The following is a 23,785-nucleotide window of genomic DNA, read 5'->3' as shown; positions in this document are numbered from 1 at the left end:
ATAATAATCATTTGTACGCTTTAAATACAAAGCCGAGATGTTAGTAGCACTTAGTAGCTGCTAAACGTTGATTTTCTACTAATAACAAATTATATGTTCATAAAACAGATTAAATTTCGTTAAAATTAAACGCAGTTACGCACGGTGGTTCTGTAGAACACATGTTGCCATTCAGTTGAACGAAATAGATTCTATAATTGCAATATTGTTGCTGTCTTGTTTTTCTAGTGTAATTTTGGCTACTTTATTCACCAGGTAAATTGCGTCTGTATTGTGCAACATTATTTCAGGTATCATAGTTTGATTATAGCGGGAGAAACTGTGCGTAACAGCCTTTAAACAAAAACGGAGTAAAGTTTTGAGCTTTTGAGAGAGGGGAACAAACGCATGACAGAAAAAAAAAATGTTTATGAATATTTTATTAAAGAGGCCAAATTCTGACTTCATTAGTCGCTGAGACTGTATCATAAAGACAAGGCCAGTCTGTCTGTATATGTGGATATTAAACTACAATAAAAGGTGCGTAAAACTGTCCATCCACTTGTGCGTATACTTCATATTTTCACCTCTTTTCAAGAGCCCCACCTGAATTCTAACTTATTTTACTTCCCATGCGTACAAATAAACTCCGGCGTGTCTGGATTACGCTGCAGCAATTATCCGGCTTTCCTGCACATTTCCACGAATTTATTCCAAGAATTACAAATGCTTGTGCGTAAAACATGCTCAGCTGTTACATGGAAGCTTTTGCATTATTACTTATTATAAGAGCTTGGTTAATCATAAATATGCGGGTTTGTTGTGGCGTGAATCTTGCTTTTCTGAACCTGAACGCGTCACCAGTTTGTGTAAATCATCTGAAATTAATCTCTCCATAAAAATCACACTTGCGTGGCCTCCTATACATGCAGGCCGAATGTTTGCCATTCCTGCGCGGCTTTGTCTGGAGCTCGAGAGGGATGTGTGAACTCTGAGTGGCCCGGTGCCCTCCCCCTGACCTCTGGGATTACAGTAATCTCTGTTGATTGATCTGATTGATCAGATTCATCTCCACGAGGCCGCAATCCAGCCGCACACACGAGGAGGGGGGAGGGATGGAGATGAGGCAGTCGGTGCGTGGTGCAAATAAACATTTTTTTCTTCCTTTTGGCCTGCGGGTAAGAACAGGCACAGATCTGGGTTTTTACTGCGGCTATAGGCTTTATTTATCCTCCCCAGCAGTATGGAGTAATTAGGATTTCGAGTTCAACAGAAATGTGACTCAAATAAATTGGGGTTAGAAGTTGAGACAGGATCATCATGACGATTAAACATATAGCAAAACCATGATTTTTGCATTGATTTCAAGTACATTCAGATCATCATGTGATAATAAGACTTCATGAAATTATTCTTATAAAATGTCCTCAAGGCAGAGGATCTGTCAGAATATCTAAAATGTATAAGGAGAAGTGGTTATTATTCTGTACTATAGATAATTTCATTCATATTTATAGTCTATTACTGGGTGATAAATCAAGATATGGTCAAAGAGGACTCTTACTGGTGAAAGTTAGTTCAGTTAATCAAGTAAAAGCAGGAACAATTATGTTAAACTTTTCTGTTACAATTAAAAGTACAACTTTTTTATTGTTATTTGGGTACATATTCAGCAAAATATAGTATATAGTATAAATTATTGCAGGATTATTGATGCATTCACATAATGTTAATGCTGCAACCAGCTGACCTTAAGCAACTAACTAATGTGTAATTTAATGTTTTTTTCTATTCACTTGATACTTTTTAAATGTTGTAGCTCTTGTATCACTTGCCCGCACTTTTTACAAAATTACAGAATTGTAAATCTTTTACATTTTTTTTAAAAAAAATGTGTTTTCAATATCCTGTAAAGCACATTGAACTGCCCTGGTATGAAATGTGCTATACAAATAAAATTGCCTTGACTTGCGTATACATCAGTTTTTTTGCAAGTGAAATATGTTGTTTGTGAATTGTGAATTTCCTCGCTGTACAATTAATTATGTCTTTTATATTACTTAGCCTAATATGGTGCAATGTAAACATGTAACTTTCTGTTTTTAACTGTGTTACTGATTGTTGAATTTTTGTGTAATTTTATATTCATCATGTTATCCTTTTTGGTAATTTAGATAACCCACCTCCAGATAGTTGCTACATTGTGGCAGCTTTTAGTTGAGATCCAAGTGTTTGTCTTTATTCTGTAGACGTTTAATAGATTATCTGTAAAATAAGATACAATTCAGGACCTTACCTACACATTCTTAGCATGATTAGTTAAACTTGGACTATTTACTCAACCTATGCCGAACAACTTGAGTTATTCTATTATTCAGAGAATATACAGTGAATTGTCACCTTAAGTCTATAAACATTTACAGACAAAAGAAGACAGTTGAGTTTTTTCAATCTCAATAAACTGTTGAAATGTCACAAATAAACTATAATCTATTTGTCTCTGAACAACAAACAGTTAAATAAATACAGTAAAAACAAAAATATTTTCCTCTGAAAGCCTAAAAGTATCTTGAAAAAGTACTAGAGGGTTAATTGTATGGAAGGTAAATGATGACAAAATAGTAGTTTCCTTTAAATGAGTGTTTGGTGCAAGTGTGTGGGCAGACCAAATCTATCTATACAGGGATGTGGCAACAATTTTCAGGTGCCATGCAAAAGCAGTCTTTGTTGGGCCCCCGCCCTTCCCTTCTTGTTTCATATAAGCAATCTCTCATGCACCTTTTGAGGTTTTTTTAATTTTTATTTTTAAATACAAAGTCAGTTTGCGGTCCTTCCTTTCCTTTTTTGGAAACCCAATTTCCAGCGGCACAAACAGTCATGCAGCCATCTTCTACTAATTATGCACCCAAACTAGCGATTACATGATCAAATAGAGACTTCAACATCAATATACACACCAAGCAAACATCATTGCATGTTTGTATATAGCAAAAATACCAAAGAAGACAAGATATTGAACTGGAAAAAAAAGTTTATGTCTAGTTTTTACAGTTTACAAGCATTTTTCGTGGATTGCTACTAATTATTTTACAAAAAAAAAGAAGATCATGATAGTGATGGATTGCCTCTGTGGCAAATTTTCCAGTAAAGTTACAGCTGTAGTTGCATCCTTCTGTTATTTTTGTGTTACTTCAGCTGTAGGCCTATACATTTTCTCACAGTATCCTGGTTTACAGCTGTAATATTTTATCCAAAAAGTTTTAAGTGTTTTCTGTATTTCGAAAAAAAAAAAAAACCTGTACACTACTGTCAAAATTTGGCAGTATTTTAACATTAATGTAGCACCCAGTGTAGCAGATGACAATTTTGATTTAATGCAGGTTCCTCTTTCGTGAGGCATATCTCTGAGGTGGCAATCTGTATCATTTGTAAGGGCCCAATCTTGTTGGAGAGGGCCCCTGTGCAGCTGTCTTTATTTACGGCCCTGGTTTGATGGTCAAAATGTGTTTCATGTGTCTCCTCCAGAGCTGAAACGAAACGCCACTCTGTCTATCAGTAAGAACTTATTTTGGGGACTTATTTTTAAATGAGGTGTCGCTCAGTGCAGCAATCATCATGTACTGTGGCATGTTTGGTAGCAAAAGCAGGAGCCACAAAATGTTCCTGCGGTTGTTGAAATATTCTAATCACACCGCAGAACGACACAAAAAATGTTTTCTAATAGACCGAAATCAAAATATGAGCAGTCTTCAGAAAAGTTAAACGTGGTGAAAATCTGCTTTTTTTTTTTTTTTTTTTTTTTTTTTGGAGGGTTGTGCATCAGTGGAGGCAGAGAGGGTGAAAACACTGGAGAGAGGGAGGTGTGTGTGTGTGTGTGTGTGTGTGTGTGTGTGTGTGTGTGTCGCAGCACAGCGGCAGCAATCAGTCCCCTCTTGTCTCGCTGCTGAGTGCAGCGTCTGATTGACAGTTTTTATTCATCCTCTGTGAGATTAGGCCAGCTGAAAGGAGTAACGACCCATGGCTGTGTGCAGTAATTACGGCCTCGGATAAGAAAAATAAGAAAAAAAACACACACGGCAAAACTATAATTATATAATCCCGCTCAAAATCCCCTCCCCCCCCCCCCCTTCTCCTCTTCTCCTCCGCAGTGTTTTCAAAGATGTTTCACCTGTAAAGAGGAGGAAATTCCACTCAGTGTTTCAGTCATTCCTGCAGCTGAAATTATCTCACAATCACAACAAACTACAGGCTGCACCATCAACAGCGCAGAATGGCCCGGTGTTTGAGGAAGATGGCTCTGCATATATACAGTCAATGACGGTAAATAACTGCGAATGAGACGTTTTATGTGCGATGGAAAACGAATAGAAACATCACTTTGCGCTTCTTTTTTTTGGAGATTGTGTATTAACAGAGGCGCTCTGCAGGAGGGCCATCAACGTTTCATAAAACAAGACCTGAGGCTCGTTGTGCGTGGAAAAAGGGGTGGACAAAATAACAGGAACACCTGTTGAATCTAGTACGTTTTGTGCAGAAACTCTTTCTCTCTGTCTTTTCTAGGATTTAGTTTATGATGTGCATATTTTTCTGTTTATTTGTTTGTACAATTTTAGATTGAAGGGAGAGTTCACTTTAAGGAACATTTCTGTAAACGTGCCAGTTTGGCCAAATTGGCAAATTTTCGACTGTATTTGGGCAGGTGTGATGACAATTGCTCCTATGCTCCTAAATGCACAACAAGGTGTGATCAATATATATATATATATATATATATATATATATATATATACAATTTTGACAAAAAATGCCATTTATTTTGTATTTTCTCCAGAATTTTGCTCTCATCTTCTCAAGCAACATGAAAAAAAAAATAGATTTGAAAATACAAACCCAGACTTGTAGCTTTCATAGCTATATACTGCAGAGTGAAGCCCCATATTTGGTGTATATTTAAGTAAAGCTTTCTTTTTATGGCCACCAAATCACAAATTTGCAATTTAGGACACCATCACCAGACTCCTTGTAAAGGTAAGAGAAATTAACTTATTTGTCACATAAGGCATATAAAAGAAGATTACATTTAGAAAAGCACCTAAACACTTAAATATGGACGAGACTGAAAAGACAGTAAAATGCACAGTTGGAGATTTCAGGGAGGACATAGGGGACACCTCCCCCTCAATATTTAGACCACATGCATTTGCCTCCCATTATGAACATAGCAGACTTCTGTTTTGATGAAACTGCAGAGACATTTCACATCATTTTAGAACATAAAAATTCACCAGAATACAGGAAAGTAAGTGTTCGGTTCACAAAAATTTACTGGGAAAATAATAAAAGCAACAAATGACCGACAAAAAGCAGATTACAGAAGAAGTGTCTCTTAAACTCCTGACCCCAGATATACCGCAGGTCCCTTCACAGACGTCAAGAAAACTTGTCCAAGAATTTGTGATAGATTGATAATAGTAATAATTCAAATTTTAAGTAAAACTGTCATTCAGAAGCAGGGGCGCACCTAGGATTAGCAGACACTTGGGGCTTAGCCCGGATCTCAGTGAGGGGTGGGGGCATTTTTGTTTGTTTGACAAGCTCTATTTTGATGCTCTTTTTGGGCATTAGCATCTCATTCACCCTATAACAACTTTTTTTTTAACTTTCCAGATACATCTTGAATTTTGATGAGAACAATATTATTAGTTGTTAGTACTTAGTATTGAGTACAGAATACTTTACAAATGTTGTCATCAAAAATCTATTGGCTAAAGACAGAAATATAGTTAAATTGACATATTTATACATAACAGTGGTGGAATGTGACTAGTCAACCGATGGGCTTTTTTTTTTTTAAATTAGGCCTTTTCTAAATTTTAAAAATATAAACATAGCCTATATTTTTAGATTTGGGTTTGTTTATAATCATTCAGTGCTGATGCCTCAGATAACCAGGCCTAATGATGCCACTGTTCAGTGGCATATTGACTCGTCCATGATATTATCTGGCATCATTTCAGGCCTCCAGGGTGAAAAACAATACAAACAGTCTGTTGCTATATGGCACCTCTTGGTTCTATTTGACAGTACAGCACATTTCAAAGATGCTGTAGAGCACCAAAACAGGTTGCCCTTTGATTATGAGCCAAAAAATTAAACATAAAAATCCTCCAAAAAAAACTGTTTTGCACAGTTTTTGTTAAGGGCAGCATTAGCCTGCAGGCCTACATGGGCACTGCATAGCCCATAAGTATGTTTATTAAATATAGTTTTTAAAATCCTGTTTTCATCTTGTTAATTTTGAGGCTTGTGACTGAGTGAAGGGAATAAATTGGGATATTTTTAAGATATTGAAGGATGGTTGCAACAGTATAACGATGCAGCGATAACTGTCTCAAAAAAAAATATTACTGTTATTAGTTATGATTTCCCCCTTTTTTTTGGTTGAACAAACATATTATAACAATAATTGAAAGCATTTCGTAAAAATGGAAGTAGGCTATTTGTAAAAAGTCAGCCTTTTGAACTCCCAAGCACTGTTGACAAGTAGCCTATAAGTAAGAAATTTCACTTAAAATTACATTTGAAATCAGTTAAGTTAAATAAAGATTATTTTCGCTAGTTAATCAGACTCAAAAAGAGACTGAAATGTATTTTATATGGATATATACCCTACTCTAATTTCTTGTTTTCCCCCATTATTACAGTCAGTGTGGATCCCTTTGTTGCTTTAGAGGCTGATTTGCATAGAATAATGTTAAAAATAACTAACTAAGTTAGTAAATAAACTCAAAACTTGCTACTTACTTAGACTACTGGTAACAGTTTAAAATAAAAAAATAAAAAATTATATATATATATATAATATATATATATATATATATATATATATATATATATATATATATATATATATGTAATGAGGAATTTCAAACCTCTAATTCTGGATATGCAGAGCTGCTTGCAACTAACAAATATTTATTGTGAATAATTTCATTCAAAACCTAAGGATTATATAGAGACATGTAGACTGTAGGTTTGCATATTAAATTTCAGATAGGCCTACATGTACACGGTATCAATATTCATACCACGGTATACCTTGAAAACCGAGATATTAAAGTTTTACCAACATGGGTCAAAAGTGTTTCTGCATCTTGTTAATTTGCACTCGCGCTTTTTTCAGCAACATTCACATCGAGAGAGTGTGACAGAGTTTTGGAGGAGCTCGTGCAGCGTTTGGCTGTCTCCAGAGCTGGACGCGCACACCACCATCGTCTCATGTCTCCGCTGCTGATCCTGGTCTGCAGCGCCGCTCATCCTCTTGTCAAAACGTGCCCTGCGCGGCGGACCAATCAGCGACGAGCCTGCGTGAGCAGGAAATGACGTACGCGGTTCCTGCCTCTGGTAAAGTGCACCAACAAATATTCTCCACACACCAACATCTCTGCTCTGTTTGTGCAGGCGGGGTGTGTGAGCCGCACGCCAGACGTGATGTTTGAGCTGCAAAGCAAATTATAACAAAACTGACACGCGCGCGCCAGACTTGATTTGTGCAGCAAATGTGACCATTTTCCCACCAATCCCCCTGAAGGGTTTCACAGACAAGCTTTTCTTGTGTGCTCCAGAAGACCATCGACCCCCTTATGTGGCCATCTCACCGCCAACAACATGCAATCACGGATCCGCAGTCGGTGTGACCGGGGGTGAAGTAACAGGCTGCTGCTCCGGACTCAAACTTGTGTCCGGTGAACTGTGACCGCTGCCGTGTGGGGTTTTTCTTGCGCGCACACTTTATTTCTACGTGGGTGAGCAGTGTGTGTGCGTGTGTTTGTGGCACCTCCCCGCTCCTCCATAGATCTGGTTGCCCCCTTGTACCCTCCAAACCACCATGCATCTCTCCTGCACCCTATAGTTAGAGGTTTCTTCCCCTCAAAATTGCTTTGGTTTGGACTCGGGACCGTGCGTCATGCCGCGACACCTGAAGCGCACTCCGGTTCCGTTGCAGGACCGCATGGTTCCTTTGTAACTGGATCTACTTTTTTTTTTGGAGGGAGAGGAGGGCATGCTCTCCTCGTCTCTGGAGAACACTTGCAAAGAGGAGAAGAAAGTAGAAGCAGCAGCAGCGACACGAGGAAAGAAGGCGAGATCATCTTAGAGAGAGTAACTAAACTTGATGTTTGATCAGGCCACGACTATGGGCGATGGGAGCCACCGCTGTGGACCCAACCCGCTCTGTCCGGACGGATGGAGACAAAGTGCCGCGCCGAGATAGGGAGCCGCTCCCCGGTTCAGAGCTCCACGGACACACCGGGGACATCAGCGTCCACACCGACGTCCTCCAGCGAAGACGGACACGACAAACTTTTGGGAGTGGACCCTGACTACTGTCGGAGATATTAGTAAGAGGTGAGTGGAGGAAAACAAAATAGAAACTGGTCTGTTTTGTGCTTAAAAATAAGGAAACTTTTAACTTTATTTTATTCCCAGAAAAAGTATCAAAATCGAGCTTTAACCCACTGATACTCACAGCAGTCACAATGATACAATTAAATATTAAATATCTTAAATTTGGGGACATATTTTCTATGAAAAAGAGAGTCTCATTGGGAAGTTTTTTGGTGCTTCTCCTATTAAAAAAAAAAAAAAAAAAAGTATAAATAAAAAGAAGAAAAATGTCCAAAACTTGGGCTGCAGCTAAACAATACAACGCCTCTGGAGCAGGGTGGACAGTACAAAAGCTCCTGGTAACAATAGGCTGAATGATTATTAACATTACACCTGTTAATATTAAACTAAAATTTATATATTATATATTGTAATGTATAATTAAATGACTTGATAAATTATTGTTTGGCTCAATCTAGCAGCTCCTTTGTTTATTTGTAAAATATAAAAATATATTGCTGAGAATTACAGTCAAAACAATGACTTTTACTAATACACTGCCTCATTATTTTTTCTCAGTAATTATGTTTAACACGTGTTTGTTTAACGGCTGAAAATGTGACCCCCAAAAAAGAAAAGTAAACAAAGGAAAACTGTTGATGATACTCAGGAGAAATTCAGCCTTTGTGTCGCTTATATCAACAAAGAAGCAGAAAGAGAAAAAAACTCAGCTCTCCATCGATTACCACTAAAAAGCGACGTGTGTGTGTTTGGTTACTTGTCAGTAGCTGGTTGCCTTTGTGTGCCAATGCTTGATAATGAAGATAATAATATTTAATTTAATACGAGTGTCCACGCCCTCCTGTAGGAGGCCTGGAGCCTCTGAATTTTTTAAATCCCCAAAATTAAGACAGAGTCAATGCAGTGTGTAAACACTCGTAAATGGTGTAAAATAAGTAAATAAATAAATCAGTTCTTTATTATTTATTTATTTTATTAATTTAGAAAAAAACTTTGAATGTATAGGTGGTTTTGGAGCCATATTTGAAGTCTAAAAAGCCCCAAAACATTTTATTTAATTTATGATTGCACTTTAAATTATGTAAAATAACACTGTAGATTAAGTGTGTTTTATATTTACAGGGAAGCTTAGAGGGTCCAATAGCATCAAGAAAAACACGAATAAATCTATGTAGAGCTGTAGGTTATTTAAAGTTATTTGCATTTAGGGACATTTGTAATTATTATTTCAGCACGTACAAAGAAAGAAACAGCAAAATTTGAATTTAAAATATATCATCACATGAAGAATATTTTGTGTGTGAGTCACTGTGGAGACGTTTAAAAAAAAAAAATCTGCTTCCCAAGAACAGAAACCCAGCAGATAGCACGGCTCTCGTCCATTCAGAATCCCTTTTAGAATAAGCATGATTTTAAAATACAGGTGATATTTTTTTGATTTAGTGGTTGTAGTGGTTTTGCAGCGATGTGTAGCTGTTTGCTGTGGACGGAATCAATATGTCGGCCTATCAATGCTCGGCTACAGGCGGATGTTGTGGATATTATGGTTGCTGGCTGGTTAGTTTTTATTTCTTATTGAACGTTTGGTCGTGCCGTGGCCTGTGGCCTTCACGAGCAGCTCTGTTAGCCAGAAAATAGTCAAATTATTGTGAGATTTTGAATAGGAAAGGATAAAGAGAAGGTATGAGGAGAAAAACACGGCGAGAAATTACACGTGGAATCATTTTGTTTTATTTTATTTTGTAGTAAAACAAGCAGCTTCTTTCGAGCGTCGATCATTTGCAATATAAATCTGTAATCGTAGCAGCTGTGTGGATAGTCACAACATTTTAAAAAAACAACCCTATTCATACGTTGATTTTTAGATTATCGATCCACTGTCACCTGTTTTATTTTATTTTTTTCTGCTGCTGATCACATACATTTCTTTCTTTCTTTTTTTAAACGACATTTGGTAGGCATGTGTTCTTATACTCTCTGTAAAAAAATGAAATTGAACATAACATTGTGCTGCATCAGTGTTTGGTTAATGGTGTCCCATCAGAGGAGGAAGTGGCTTGCAGGAGGACAGCAGCCAGTTTTTGGGGTGTGATCCGGTCTTGGTGAATATACCATACAGTGCACTGAGCGACCGAGGCCCGCAGTGTCAGGATGTGTTTTTGAAGCTGAGCCTATACGTGCTCGAGTTTACCGCGGAGAGGCCGGGGTCACCGAGAGGTCAGCAGGTCTGCGTACAGCCGCAGCTCTCCTCCTCTCTTTGCACATGTTTCCATCGCAGTTTGAGCTGCATTTTTTTGCTGTTGAACCAAAAGTAATTTGAAAATATATGTCTGAATATTAGGAAGGTTTGTGGCATCTCTGGCGCAGAAACTCACTTGCTTGGCGACACATTACGCAAAGTTATTATGCGTGCGTAAAGATGGAGACCTCTCAGGCGTGTTTCATTATGTAGCTCAGGCCTGCAGGCTAACATACACTTAAGAAAAACTATATGTAACACTGTGATTGAAAATAAGTTAATGCAGATGAGAGCGTGTGTAACTGATTAATGTACTGCGTTTCATTAACTATTTTATCCCCATGGTGCAGAAAAAACCCACATATTTACTTTTACGCACTGATTTTCCGTCATTACTCCTACTGTGTTTAAGCACACCAAATGTTTTCAAACGTTTAAAATTATTGCAAGCAGAGATCTGCCTTTACAAAAAGTCCAATTTGACTTTACAGCTAAACAAAAATGTAAAAAAATAAACTTCATGTTTGGAGTTTAGGTGACTCCAGCCTCCTATAGGAACACTATGGATGCTCGGTTCAATCAGTTTTGTTTCATATTTAATTCAGGGCTCTTCATATTTTATTCGATTGCATATTTTATGACCTCAAAACCCTGGACAAAGAGGAGGTCGTGTCTGGCCTGCGCTTTCATTCAATGTGATAAATACGAACAAATATTCCTGGCTACAGTGCAGCCAAGAATACACGCGTTTTACTGCGTGAAACACGTCTTTAAAAACACCAAATGTGAACATGGAAGTTAGGATTTTGATTTTGATTTTTTATAGTGTAGACAATAACCTGAGGGTATTATGATTCAGGGCGGGGTTTAATAATGACCCTCACCCATCCAGGATATGTCACTATTAATTTAATAAAATGAATTCTTAATATTTGCTGTTTCAGCGCTCTCCTGTGTTTTTTATCTATTTTAATTATTTTTGGTTTTGCAGACAATCTTTGAAAAAAATAATTAAAAATTAAAATAAAGAAGCAGCCTATTATTGAAATAAATCAACTGCTATTGATAGCAAATAGTGGAACCAACTCAACTAAAAAATAAAATAAAAAGGAAAAACACCAATAAGCCGGACTAACAAAAAACAAAGTAAATAAAAAATGCAGTGATAGTTTGTACTTACAACTCTCACACACTATTGTTGTTGTTGCTGTTGTATTGTTTTGAGTGGATATTTTAATTTGAATTGGAGACAATTGAGGAGCTTTTGATGTCATTCTTTAACTAGTTTGGAGTGCATTAAATGTCATGCAGAGACACAACTCGCTGCCACCTTTTTGCGCAACACCACTCATTAAAAAACACTTAATCTGGTATCCAAGAATAAATGCTCAGTGCTCATACTCAGATCCGCGATGTGGATCTGCAGCAAAATGGACCAGAATTCCCCATTAATGTGTAGGCCTATTATCACCACTCTATTTTCGGTAAAGTCTCCAAGAAAGTAATCTGGATTCTGTAGTTTTATTTCATTGAATTGCAGTTCATGAAAACACAACACGGTTTCATTTCCAAGTACGCAAAACTGACTGACGTAGCTGAATCTACAATCACGTGGACTCACATTACGCAGGCAGAGAGGAGGATTTACGCGTTTGAGTTTTGGACATTGATTCATGAGGAAAATCTCAATCTTTCACGAAGAATTGGATACAATTACTGAATATGGATTATAGATCGTGATGTGGGTAAACTGCACGAGTTTGTGAGCCACTCATTTAAGCACAGTTACAGAAAAGTGTCGTTTGTTTGCTGTTATTTTCACACCTGTGAACAATTGTGCACACACGTATTGATAACAATAGGGCCTTTTTTCATTGAGCTCTCCCTTGTGTAAAACAAACACATATGTAGCTTGTTTATTTCAACTTCAAAGATCATCTATTGTCAAATGATGTATTGTGGTAAATGTACTACAGTATGTGTATTGTACTGTGTATTGTGGCAGGCGTTATGTTTATTGTGCCTTCCATGTTTTCAGTGTATTATGATGTTTGAAACTCATTATTTTAATAACACTGGAGGTCTGCATGTAAAAGCCCAACAAGGAACAGTAGTTGAAAATTGGCAATAGCTACACACTATTTGTGCATCATATCATCCTCATAGTCTGTATTGGAGCTATGTTAAATTGCATCGTCCCTATCAAACAAATAAATACATTTAAATTAACAAAGTCGCTGCCACTGAAAAACTTGGGTCATAGACTCCCCTCAAAAATACAATTTTACAATTTTAATTATGTATTAATAATAAAAAATAATCCAATAATAATAATAAAATAATAATAATAAAATCATTAGCAAAGCCATAATAAAGGCCCTAACCTGAAAACCACAACAAACAAAAGTTGATTTGTTTAGATTTTAGATTGAAATAATAGTCTCAAATGATCATTTACTTCCACTAGACCTCAATGTAAAATTACAACAGCTATTCATTTTTGTTTATTTGTATCCAAACTGTGCTCAGACTTTGTTTTTATTGTGTGTTTTTGTTCTCCACAGACGCCAAAGGCACCATCCGGGAGATCGTCCTGCCGAAAGGCCTCGACCTGGACCGGCCCAAGCGCACGCGGACCTCCTTCACGGCCGAGCAGCTGTACCGTCTCGAGCTCGAGTTCCAGCGGTGCCAGTACGTGGTGGGCCGCGAGCGCACCGAGCTCGCGAGGCAGCTGAATCTCTCGGAAACACAGGTAAGAAGTCTTAAAAAGTTTTTAGCTACAATTCAGAACAAAACAAACAAAAAAACAAGTGCTTTGATAAAGAACCTAAATATTGTTATTTTTTGTCGTGGTCAACTAAGCTAGCTTGTAGCCTAGCAACCGGTTGCTAAGGCCTTAGCATAGCCTGTTGCATATTTTAACAACAAACTAGGCTATTGGCGTTTAATTTATTGGCTGAAGTCAATATTTAAGGTTATTTTAATTTATATTAACTTCATTTTCAAGTGTTTTGGGCACAGGTGTGTTCTGGGGCTTTAATTGGTTTCTTGGCCAATCAGAGGGGAGGAGCAGAAGAGTTGCCCCGCCCAAAAACACTGTTCACCCAGCCGGTTTAATTAATGGACACATCCGGCACGAATCCAGCCTGGAAATGTTTACAAAATGACAATATTATTATACTCAGATTCATTTAGGACACAAAAAGTGTATAAAATAAAAATAAAAATTAAAAACATAAAGGGGCCCCAGGGCTTTGTGCACGTGCCAATAAAGGCCTTAAATGAGCAGGAAAGAAACGAAAAAATAGAAAAAAAAAATATAAACAGACTGTGCTCCTGAAGGCCTAAATATATAAGTAGCCTAAGTTTATCAGACCACCTGTTTTTTTGTTTGTTTATTTGTTTGTTTTTTGACTTCTTAAATGATCATGACCTTACTGTGGCTATAATTTGCACAATAGGTCCATGTAGGCCTATTTATATAGTCGTGACCATTTATTTAAGCAAGTAAGTAGGCTAAGTAAGTAAATTTTGTTTATGGCACCCTTAGGAAGTTAGAAAGTGTTGTACACAAGGAGAGGCTAAAAAAAACAAAGAGTTAGTACAACTAAAACATCAAAACAGGAGGAAAAATAAGCACAGAGAAAAGCAATAGGCCAGCATGACAGCTCAAAATAGATTCACGCATAAAAACACTAAAAAAACGGTATATCCTCAGAGCCATTATTAGAGGTTGCTAACTGGACCCCGGTGGAGACTGTTCCACGGGGACATTTACGAAAACAAAGAAAAGATATTTAGGCCAATATGTGCGCAGGCTTACTTGTATGTGTGTGACACTTTGAGCTTCGTGCGTAATGGTTAGATCTGTTTTTTGATCTGCGCAGCACAAAAAAAAAACCCAAAACCTTGAAAAGCAGGGGCCGGGAGTAAAGCCAAAAAGTCTGACTTATTTGATGAATCATCGTCACAAAAATAAATAAAAATTAGAAATATAAACCTCTCTGCTTCCAGTGCAGCACCAAACTCTGTGTAAAATAATCCCGTGTGCAGCTGTGTTTGTGTAACCTGTGAAAGTGCGTAGCTTTATCCTGTTGTGGCTGCCCGGTAAACCGGCCTGTCGGTGCATCCGGGCTCCTGTGGACGCTGCTGACATTTCATGGCTCATTCACAGACCCCGCGCGCTTCATTCAAATCTTGCAGTGCCACGAGCCCAACCCCTCTGTGTTTATTATGTGCGTCATCACTTACACACTGACTTTCAAAGCGTACTGCAGCATACTATAGCTCACATATGACACTGCAACACTGCATTTTTTAATTCAAGTTTTTCAGCCTCATTTATTTCTAACCTTGAGGCTGTAAATATAGATAGCCTCGTGCAATAATAACGCACTTGATCCTTTTAATTTATTTTGATGATCACAACATAATATTATTAGAAACGTTTTCCACAAGAACTCGTGGCCTGTACCAATAGAAATGGAATTTAGTCGACAAAGTGTAGCTTTCTAACATTTGTGTTGTATACTGTAAAATTCGGGTTCATTTTTTAAGAGACTAGTCTTGAAAAAGCGTGAATTTTGCCAAATTTACCGGCTATTTTATCGCATTTTACACAACGTGGGCCTGTAAACGACAATGTTTTATTTTCAAGTTAAAATTTGGAGACACCTGTTCCCCAAAAGTGCCATAAAGTCTTCAAATACAAAATGAATTTAATAACAAAAAACGTGTCCGTGCGTAATCGAATACGCGCGCAGTGAGTCGCCATATCATCCCCAAAAATAAATACGCATTTATAGACGACAACTATTATAAAAGGAGGGGTTTTATTAGAAGTTTTTTTGCACATTTCAAAACGAAAACATTCAATAGAAACCCCGAAATTTAAATATTATTTAATTGAAGTAGTGTGTTTAAAACTGAGACAATTCATTTTGATTTTGTGCAAAAAAAAAAAAAAAAAAGTTTTGGAGGACCTTTTCCCAAATTAAATCACCTCTTGTACTTCCTATAAACCCCAAGAATTAAACGAAAGTATAAGTGTGTTGAAATGTGAGCTAAAATATTTTTATTTTGTGCAAATAAACAACAGGAGGCCCTCTTTTAAAAACTTAAATCACCTCTTGTGTATAAAAACACTTGTTGCATGAGTTTTACGCATCGTCGCTGTGGAATACACAGACATTAATATTAACCACACGTTAAAAAAAGTACTCAAACACAGAGGTGGTGGGGTGGAGGTGCAGTTTTTGGGAACACAGAGCAGCCACTGTGTTCCTCATTAGTGCTGACACTCGGGGTGTTAATGGGAGGGCCTGAGCTTCCTGCTGCTGCTGCTGCTGCTGCTGAGGAGACTCTGGGCAGCAGCGGATTGGCTGAATGAAAACTGCCTGACCTTCAAGTGAGAACGAAATGTAAATGATAAAAGTCTCCTCAGTAATGGCGTGAAACATTGAACCCACCACACTGATTTTTCTTAATGCTACGTCCTATTGAAGCAGCTTTTAGGCGTGATCGAAAGGCTTTTAGTTCACATTAGTGGACTTTTCTTTCTTCTTTTTCTATTTGTGGCGTTTGCATATTTTTTAGGCAAATGCGACATTCAAGGCTAATCACGCCAAATCACAAAAGGACAGAAGCTCTCAAAGTTTTCAGGTCGTTTTTTAAGCGAGTTGTTTGTGCTGTTTTCAGGTGTTTGCTGGTGTTTTTTTTTTTTTGTTTGTTTTTTTTTAGTTTGCTGCTCAAGGTTTTCACAGGAAGTGATTTGATTTTCATGCTCAAATTAAAGACCAGTGGCTTTAAAAGCAGCTCCAATATAGAAAAGAGCGTTTATATGTTTTTCTCCCCTTTCTATCCATCATTATTAACGTTTCATTCTCATTTAAGGCTATTTCAAAGTGTGTATCCAGTATCTATAAACGAGACATTCTCCGTTTTCAAAGCTTTTTTATTTGTAATATTTTTTATATAAGTACACGCTCAAAAAGGCATTTCGCTCCTGTTTTCCAGGTTTTGAAAGTGACATGATTTCAGATGGGTGTTGAAAAACTTTATTTTCTCTAGTTCGTTGGATTTAGGGGTTAAAAAAAAGAGACTGTGCGCTTCATTTAAAAGCAACAAAAGGCATTGAAACAGGGGAAAAAGCTTCGTGTTTGGGATACAGAGTCGAGTTTTAGGGACTTTTTCGACGTGTTTTCTTATTTTAAAAAAATGTTTTATTTCCCGTATTTCTAAAATATTCCAGGATTGCATTTGAAATATTAGTTGTAGTAAAACATTATATCAGCCACTTTGTTTGAAAAACAAATTGTGGCCTTTCGTTATTAATCAGTTTGACAAACTCCGGTTCAACACACTTATACCTAATACATTTTGGATTTTTATGCCTAAATTTAATCCCCAAAATATTGAAAAAGAATATATTAATATTTTACCCAATTGTTTTCAGCATCAAACAAGTGAACTTTCCTTTTCTATTTTTTTTTTATTGAAACATTATCACCCAAAACATGATTAAAGCATTATCACACACCTTTTCTTTATGATCGTGACAGGCCTTTTTATCTGCGACTGAAACACAAATACTAATTACAGTAATATGGGAGGTTGGATCGTTAAGTGTTTTTTAACAATGTTTGGGGATTTGGTCATTGACCCATAGCGTAACTCCAATTAGTTTGGTCAGGTATTCAAACTGATCACGCAATGAGGCAGCAGTCATTGGAGACGCACGCACGCGCACACGCACACAGACACGGACACATGCACGCAAGCAAAATGCAAAAGGGGCTTTATATATTTGCATCAAGGTTTACGAGAATGACAGAAAATAAGTGTTTTTTTAAGTTAACTTATGGAGAATAAGATTTGAAAATAAGATCAAATATATAATTATTAGATTCATATGTCTCAAAAGTATCTTCCCAAGACGCACAGAACTTGGATTAAACAAAAAAACGGAATTGTATTTTATTTGAACTGTATTTCTGGCGACTTTGACGCAAATTTAGTAGTATTTCCGTCTGAATAACAACAAAAAACGAGACCTTTAATCTGTAAATATACTGAAATATTGTCCATTGCGCACAATTTCTTCTCTTTTAATAAAGTGTCAGTCAGGAAAGACACACAGCGTCCGATAACCGGGACAAATATGAATGTTAATGTAAGAAACTGTCTGATTAAAGCGTAAAAGGCGCGTAAAACTGGGTGGAGTCTCGCAGAGACAGCTGCTGGTCTGATATTAAAAAAAAACCTGATCTGCTGCTCATTGTACGTCATTTGATCCAGAAGAACACAATCACCAGTAACACCGACAGCCTTGTCAGCCTGCACGTCTTTACGTTTCCGTTTCAGCCTCCAAAACAAGCAAATGCATTCATTGAAACCGCGCAGAGTTCATACATTTCGTCTCTAAAGTCAATGATTTGCTCGATCAAACATTTCAAAACACTTGAACGTGCAGAAAACAGCCACTTTCCTCCAAATTATTCCCCAAATCCAGTCTAAATGTGTCCCATTCTGATATTTGAGGCTCAAACGCGGAAGAAAAACGTCTTTAGGGACTTCTTTTTGTCTCTTAGTGGCTGCAGCGTCCCGAGAGGAAACCGACACCTCTCCGCAGTCGTCACGTAACGCGTTACTGAGTAATCCGTTACCGTGTCTGAGCTCTCCCTTCATCCCGGCAGGTGGCTCCCCGCTACAGGGTAACACAGCAGGAGGGAGTGGTGTGTGTGTGTGTGTGTGTGTGCACATACAGACAAAAACCTTGAACTAAAACATGAAAACCCCTCAGTTATCTTCATGGTCAGTTTACTCGCGGATGGTCAGATTGGATGCTCCAGCTCTTATTGTGAAGGTATGTTTCCTGCATGTGGAGGAAGGTGTTTTTTAAAAAATTATTTCTAGAACTTATTCATGTTTAGAAACTGTGTGAATCTGCTGAAAATAGCCACAGTGAAAGCTTTAACTGCAGCTTTTTGGGTGGAAAGTGGAGCTTAAAGCAACAAAATCTAACACACTTTTTCATCTCAACCATCTTTTGGCTCTTTATGTGTCTTTAAGTAATTATATGAACATTTTATAGGCTGTCTTTCCACATCTACCCCATTTTCACTGACTAAAAATGTGTCAGACTTTTATTTTTTGCATGATAAATATACAAAAAAAACACACATTTTTGGAGGTGTCCTGCCTGCTCTGACAGTTCTTGCAGTGAGACTTGAGGAGATTTTCGGACACCATGCTGTGTGGTCACTTTAAGCTCTTCCAGTCCTCCTGAGCTGAGTGCAGCTGACGTATATGCGCTGCCATTGTATCAGTCCATTGTTGTTTGCAGCTCTTCCATGGAGAAGCTATGAGTTTAATGGTCTGTGGGCTGTGTGTTAAACTGGTTTTAATCCTGCAGCAAATGGGAGGAGCTCAGTGATGGCATCATGTTTAATCTTTAATCTAAAACTGGGAGGGACAATGCACACATGTCAGCAAATGTTTGCATCCTTTTTTTCACAGTTGTTTGCAGACAAAGTGAAACTGGATTTAGATTTGACATATCTCTGCTTTAAAGTGGATCTGGAGGAAGAGGCTTTTCAAATATGTTTTAAAATGTCAAAATAATGCTTTGTTCCTAAAATTAAGCTGTCACAAGTTTGAAAACCTTAAGTATTAGACGGGTGTTATGTTTATAGACAGAAACCAGATTCTCTGTTAAAACTCCCTTAAAACACAATAATTGCTGTGTTTTTGTTGTTTTAAAAATGTTATATTTTGATGGGTGGAGACACGTTTTTATTTATTTATTTTCCCATTTATGATTATGCTACAGATATCTACAGTGCCAGTTAACTGACCCATATGTGTGATTTTGCAGGAAGTAAAAATAATTAAGGATTAAATCAAATATGAGTGCCCAGATGGGGCATTTTTTTCTGAAACTAACCACTCAAACACTCTACTGTAGAAAATTAGTTGAGTAATTCCTTTTAAAATGATTTTTCGATTTAAGAATAAGCATAAAATGATAAGAATGAATGTAATCAGCTGTGTGTAGACACACACTCTCAAAAAGTGCAGCCACCACCTGTATTTACAGCGTGCAGATGTGTGTGTTTTTGGTCCTTTGGTTGTTTGCAAATGTCACATTTTGGCTGCACAACCACATCTTTCTCATTCAGATGCTGTTGTTTGAGGGATTTAGTTTATGTGAGTTTGCAAGTGTGTAATTTAATTTTAACATTGAGGAGGGACACATACAATGGGGGATTTGAGGTACGTCCTCAAGAAATTTTGAGCATTAATTATTTAATTTCCTGCATTGTGGTGAATTTTTATGTACCAATATGCACCTTTTATGTATCAAAATATGGTGTAACTGTATTTTGCTACTTGTTACTATGTTTTTATTGAAGGGGACAAGTGCATGCTGGGTGTGGCTGGGGAGGGCACAGGATACACCCCCTTTAACATTTCGAACGAGTGCATTTGTCCCCCCCAATAAGAAGTAGCAGAGGCAAAATTAAAGGAGTTTCCACCACAAATTCATGCAGAAAATTCACCAGAATGCAGGAAATTAAGAAATGAATGCTCAAAATTTCCTGGGGGAGGACCCCAAACCTCCTGTTTCACGTGTGTGTGTTTGTGTGTGTTTGTATGTGTGCGCGCGTGTGTGTGTGTGTGTGTGTGTTGGACTAATTTTGTTTGCGATTCCGAGTCACTTTCATGAGGGGTTTAAAATACTAAAACGCGTGGTCTCACTCACCTCCCGCCCCCCATGATGAAATCAAATCTTTGCCCTTAGGTTGTTTCTAAATATGCAAAGTAATTTTCTGCAGAATAAGTACAAAGTACCATAAATTTTGAAATACTCAAGTAAGTGCCAAAAAATTGTACTTAAGCGCAGTACTTGAGTAAATGTACTTCATTGAAAGTCCATGCATCCAACATGAACTCTGGTCAAAATCCCTGCTAACATCATCAGTGATGTTATAATTTCAGTGTCCAGAATAATTTTTTTTTAACTTAAGAAATAGTAAACAAAACCATGTACCTACTATAAGAATAGAGATACGTAGAATAAAGTAGAAAATACTTTATTGTCTTTATCATTTTTACATACAAAAGGTAAAATTTGCTATCAAAAGGGCACAAAAAACACATTAAAAACATAAAAACACATAAAAACACAATGCACAATAGAAGCTACATTAAAAGGAGCACCAGATACTAAAGAGATTTAACATTTCATAGCTTTTTATTAGCTCAAAGGGGCAAATTCAGGCAATATAAATGAAGACAAGAAACATTTTTGTCATGGAAGCATTCATTATGGTGAGTGTTGTTATTGTGTCAGAGCGTGTGCAGCCACTTCTTCCCTGATTTACCTGCAGAAAACACATTTTTAGTTCATGTCCTCATGTGCTTGATATGATTCAAGACCACCACCTGCTGTAATGTGAAGCAGCTGACCTCCGACAGGTGTGCGAGTCATCTGAGATCAGCGTCACACTTCCTCTCATGTTCTGCCTGCTGTCTTTCCTCTCAGACCGACGACTCTTTGATACCAAACAGCCTCGAGCGCAGTTTAGTGACGGCTGTGGAAACTTTAAGATGATGCTTGTTGCTGCTGTCTTGTGTGTTTGTGTCTTGTGGTTTTCTGCAGCACGGAGGGAGGTCAGAGGTCAGGGCCCCCTTTTTTTTAACATATGAAGCACTGTTTAGTAATCTATCTATGAATAAAAGATATGAGCAGCAGGGATGTCCCGATCAAATAGAAAGAATCAGTATCGGGCCCAACAACACATTTTTGAATCGATCAGGATCGCCCGATCTTTGTTTACGTCAGGTGTCGTAAATGGAGAGCGCGATCTGCGGAAGATATTCAGGTTTTATTGTAAAGCTGCTACTCTGGTATGTGGAAACTGATTTTTTTATGTTAAACTCATGTTGCCACACCATTTAATGTGGAATTACAAAAAAAAAAACATTTTTAGTGAGCTAGTTTTACTGTAATGCTGTAATAGAGTTGTGACAGGCTTTTATTTGCTGTGACTGAGGATTTTAAAGTTAAACTATAACACTACTTTGAAGTGGAATAGTGATTACATACGCATTTCTAGTGATTTGTACTTTTATTACAAGGCTACACTAAATGGATTCAAAAGGAATTTCTGAAGATATTTTAGTTTGTTTACTTTTTTATGTAGCAGTAAGTTGAATTGTGATAAGAGCATTTAAAAATACTTTTTAGTTTGTTTACTCTATTATTTTTTGCAAAATTAAAGTTAAAAACTCTCAGGAACTGCAGGCATTTTTTTTTTCTTGCATTGCATTTCAGAGCTGTTATCTGTCAAGCATATACACGTAGAACTTAAAATCACTTTAAAGTACTGGACACTTACATTTTGTGGCTGTGTTATCCAGGTAAATTCAGGTATAGGATCAGCACTCAATGTCAGCTGACATGGCAAAAAAAACTTGATCGGGACATCCCTAATGAGCAGTGTTATTATTGGCAGAGTGAAGAAGCCAGAGAGTCAGGCTCTTTAAAAACTAGGTGACCCTTATGACCTCTTATAAAACCTGTCAAATCTAAATTCCCTGTTAAGAAGTTACCTGCCTGTGGTTTCAAATTTAATCCAGGAGGACACTTTAAAATTCGACATAATGATTTTACATAAACGATCTAGGAAACTGATTACCTTGAAAAGTGTAAGTAAATATAATTATAAGTCTTCATTTATGTTTACTTCATATCTTGTTAAGTTTACTTAAAATTAAGTTATTTTTACTTAGTTGTTGCAACTTAAAATGGCACGTTTAATTAAATCAATCTTTGTAAGTTTTTGCAACTTTTCCTTTTTTGTGCTATATATCTGTATTCTGCTGGTTGCAAACTAGCATATTTGAAATGGTAACAAAATATAACATACAGTTTTCTTAACTTAATTATTGGCAAAATCCTCTTTGTCATGATTAAGTTAAGTCAGACTTAACTTGGTTTAGTGAAGTTGTAAACACTTAAAAAGAACGTGCTGATTTCACTAGACATTTTTAAGTTGCAACAACTTCACAAAAGTAAGTAAATACAGCTACATTTTAAGTAAACTTAACAATTAAATATAAATTAACCATAAATTCAGATGAATAGTGATATTTACTTTCCTCTTTCAAGACGATTGATTTCAACGATCACCTTGTCAGATTTTATGGTGCGTTTGTATGATCTGAATTAAGGACTGAATAATATTTAGGCATCATCCTAATTGTAAGTGGAAACTGTAGTTATCTCTTGGCCTGAAAAGTGCCTCAAAATACAAAAAAAGCATCACTTTGGTGCCAGGTACTGCAGGAAATCTCTGCTTTCCTCTGCAGACCGAGGCGAGAGGCGACGAGATGACAACTTGTGTTTATGTGTTCGTCTACGTACAGTGAATGTCCTCGTTGTGTGTATTGTTCTCCATGACGGCCCAGACAGACGGTGTCTGGCCACTTGTCTGGAGCATAGAGGACCCGGCCATGACGTATAGCTGTGCAGATGTAGCAGAGAGGAGGCGGCACAGAGCGGGGATTGTCCGAACAGTCAGAATAGAGAAAGAGATAGGAAGGGACGCAGACAGACGGAGAAACACTCGCTGCTTTGTGCTTTCAGTTAAAATGTTTGGGCTTCGTGTTGTAAAGAAACTCTTTTCCTCTTTACACTGTGGTGACCTAAAGCGAGAGCATCGTCCACAGAACTTTTGTCCGCCTGGCTGATGGTCAGGAGGAAGAAACCCGCAAGGCTCTGATTATCAAATCAACTGATTAGATAATCAGAAGGACATAATGGCAATTAAGCCGTATTTGCCTTTGTCCTTCATCACTCTCTCAGGTTGAATTGACTTGTTTCATCAGCTTCTAACAGAGTGAAGTGTGTGTGTGTGTGTGTGTGTGTGTGTGTGTGTGTGTGTGTGTGTGTGTGTGTGTGTGTGTGTGTGTGTGTTGTGTGTGTGTGTGTGTGTGTGATGGTGTAATTTTCCAAACATATAGAGGACCGTGTAATCCTTCAACTGATGTGAAAACAGGGAAATCAGCAAAATTGGATACAAGAGGTTTTCACACACAGTAAAAACACACACAACACATGCACACACACACACACACACACACACACACAGACAA

The 23,785-nt window shown here is 37.4% G+C and overlaps 1 protein-coding gene across 1 annotated transcript in view; it reads left to right on the top strand.

Moving 5' to 3' along the window:
• Positions 1-7,628: 7,628 nt before the first annotated feature.
• vax2 (ventral anterior homeobox 2) overlaps positions 7,629-23,785 on the top strand; it is a 29,172-nt gene continuing 13,015 nt past the window's right edge. The window contains 5 exon segments of the mRNA XM_042512709.1: positions 7,629-8,219; positions 8,222-8,378; positions 10,405-10,410; positions 10,505-10,602; positions 13,189-13,376. Coding sequence (XP_042368643.1) covers positions 8,153-8,219; positions 8,222-8,378; positions 10,405-10,410; positions 10,505-10,602; positions 13,189-13,376 — 516 coding nt within the window. The 5' untranslated portion in view covers positions 7,629-8,152.

This window comes from Plectropomus leopardus, chromosome 23 (assembly GCF_008729295.1).
Source record: "Plectropomus leopardus isolate mb chromosome 23, YSFRI_Pleo_2.0, whole genome shotgun sequence".
Classification (NCBI taxonomy): Eukaryota; Metazoa; Chordata; class Actinopteri; order Perciformes; family Serranidae; genus Plectropomus; species Plectropomus leopardus.
This window is presented reverse-complemented; position numbering and strand designations above follow the sequence as displayed.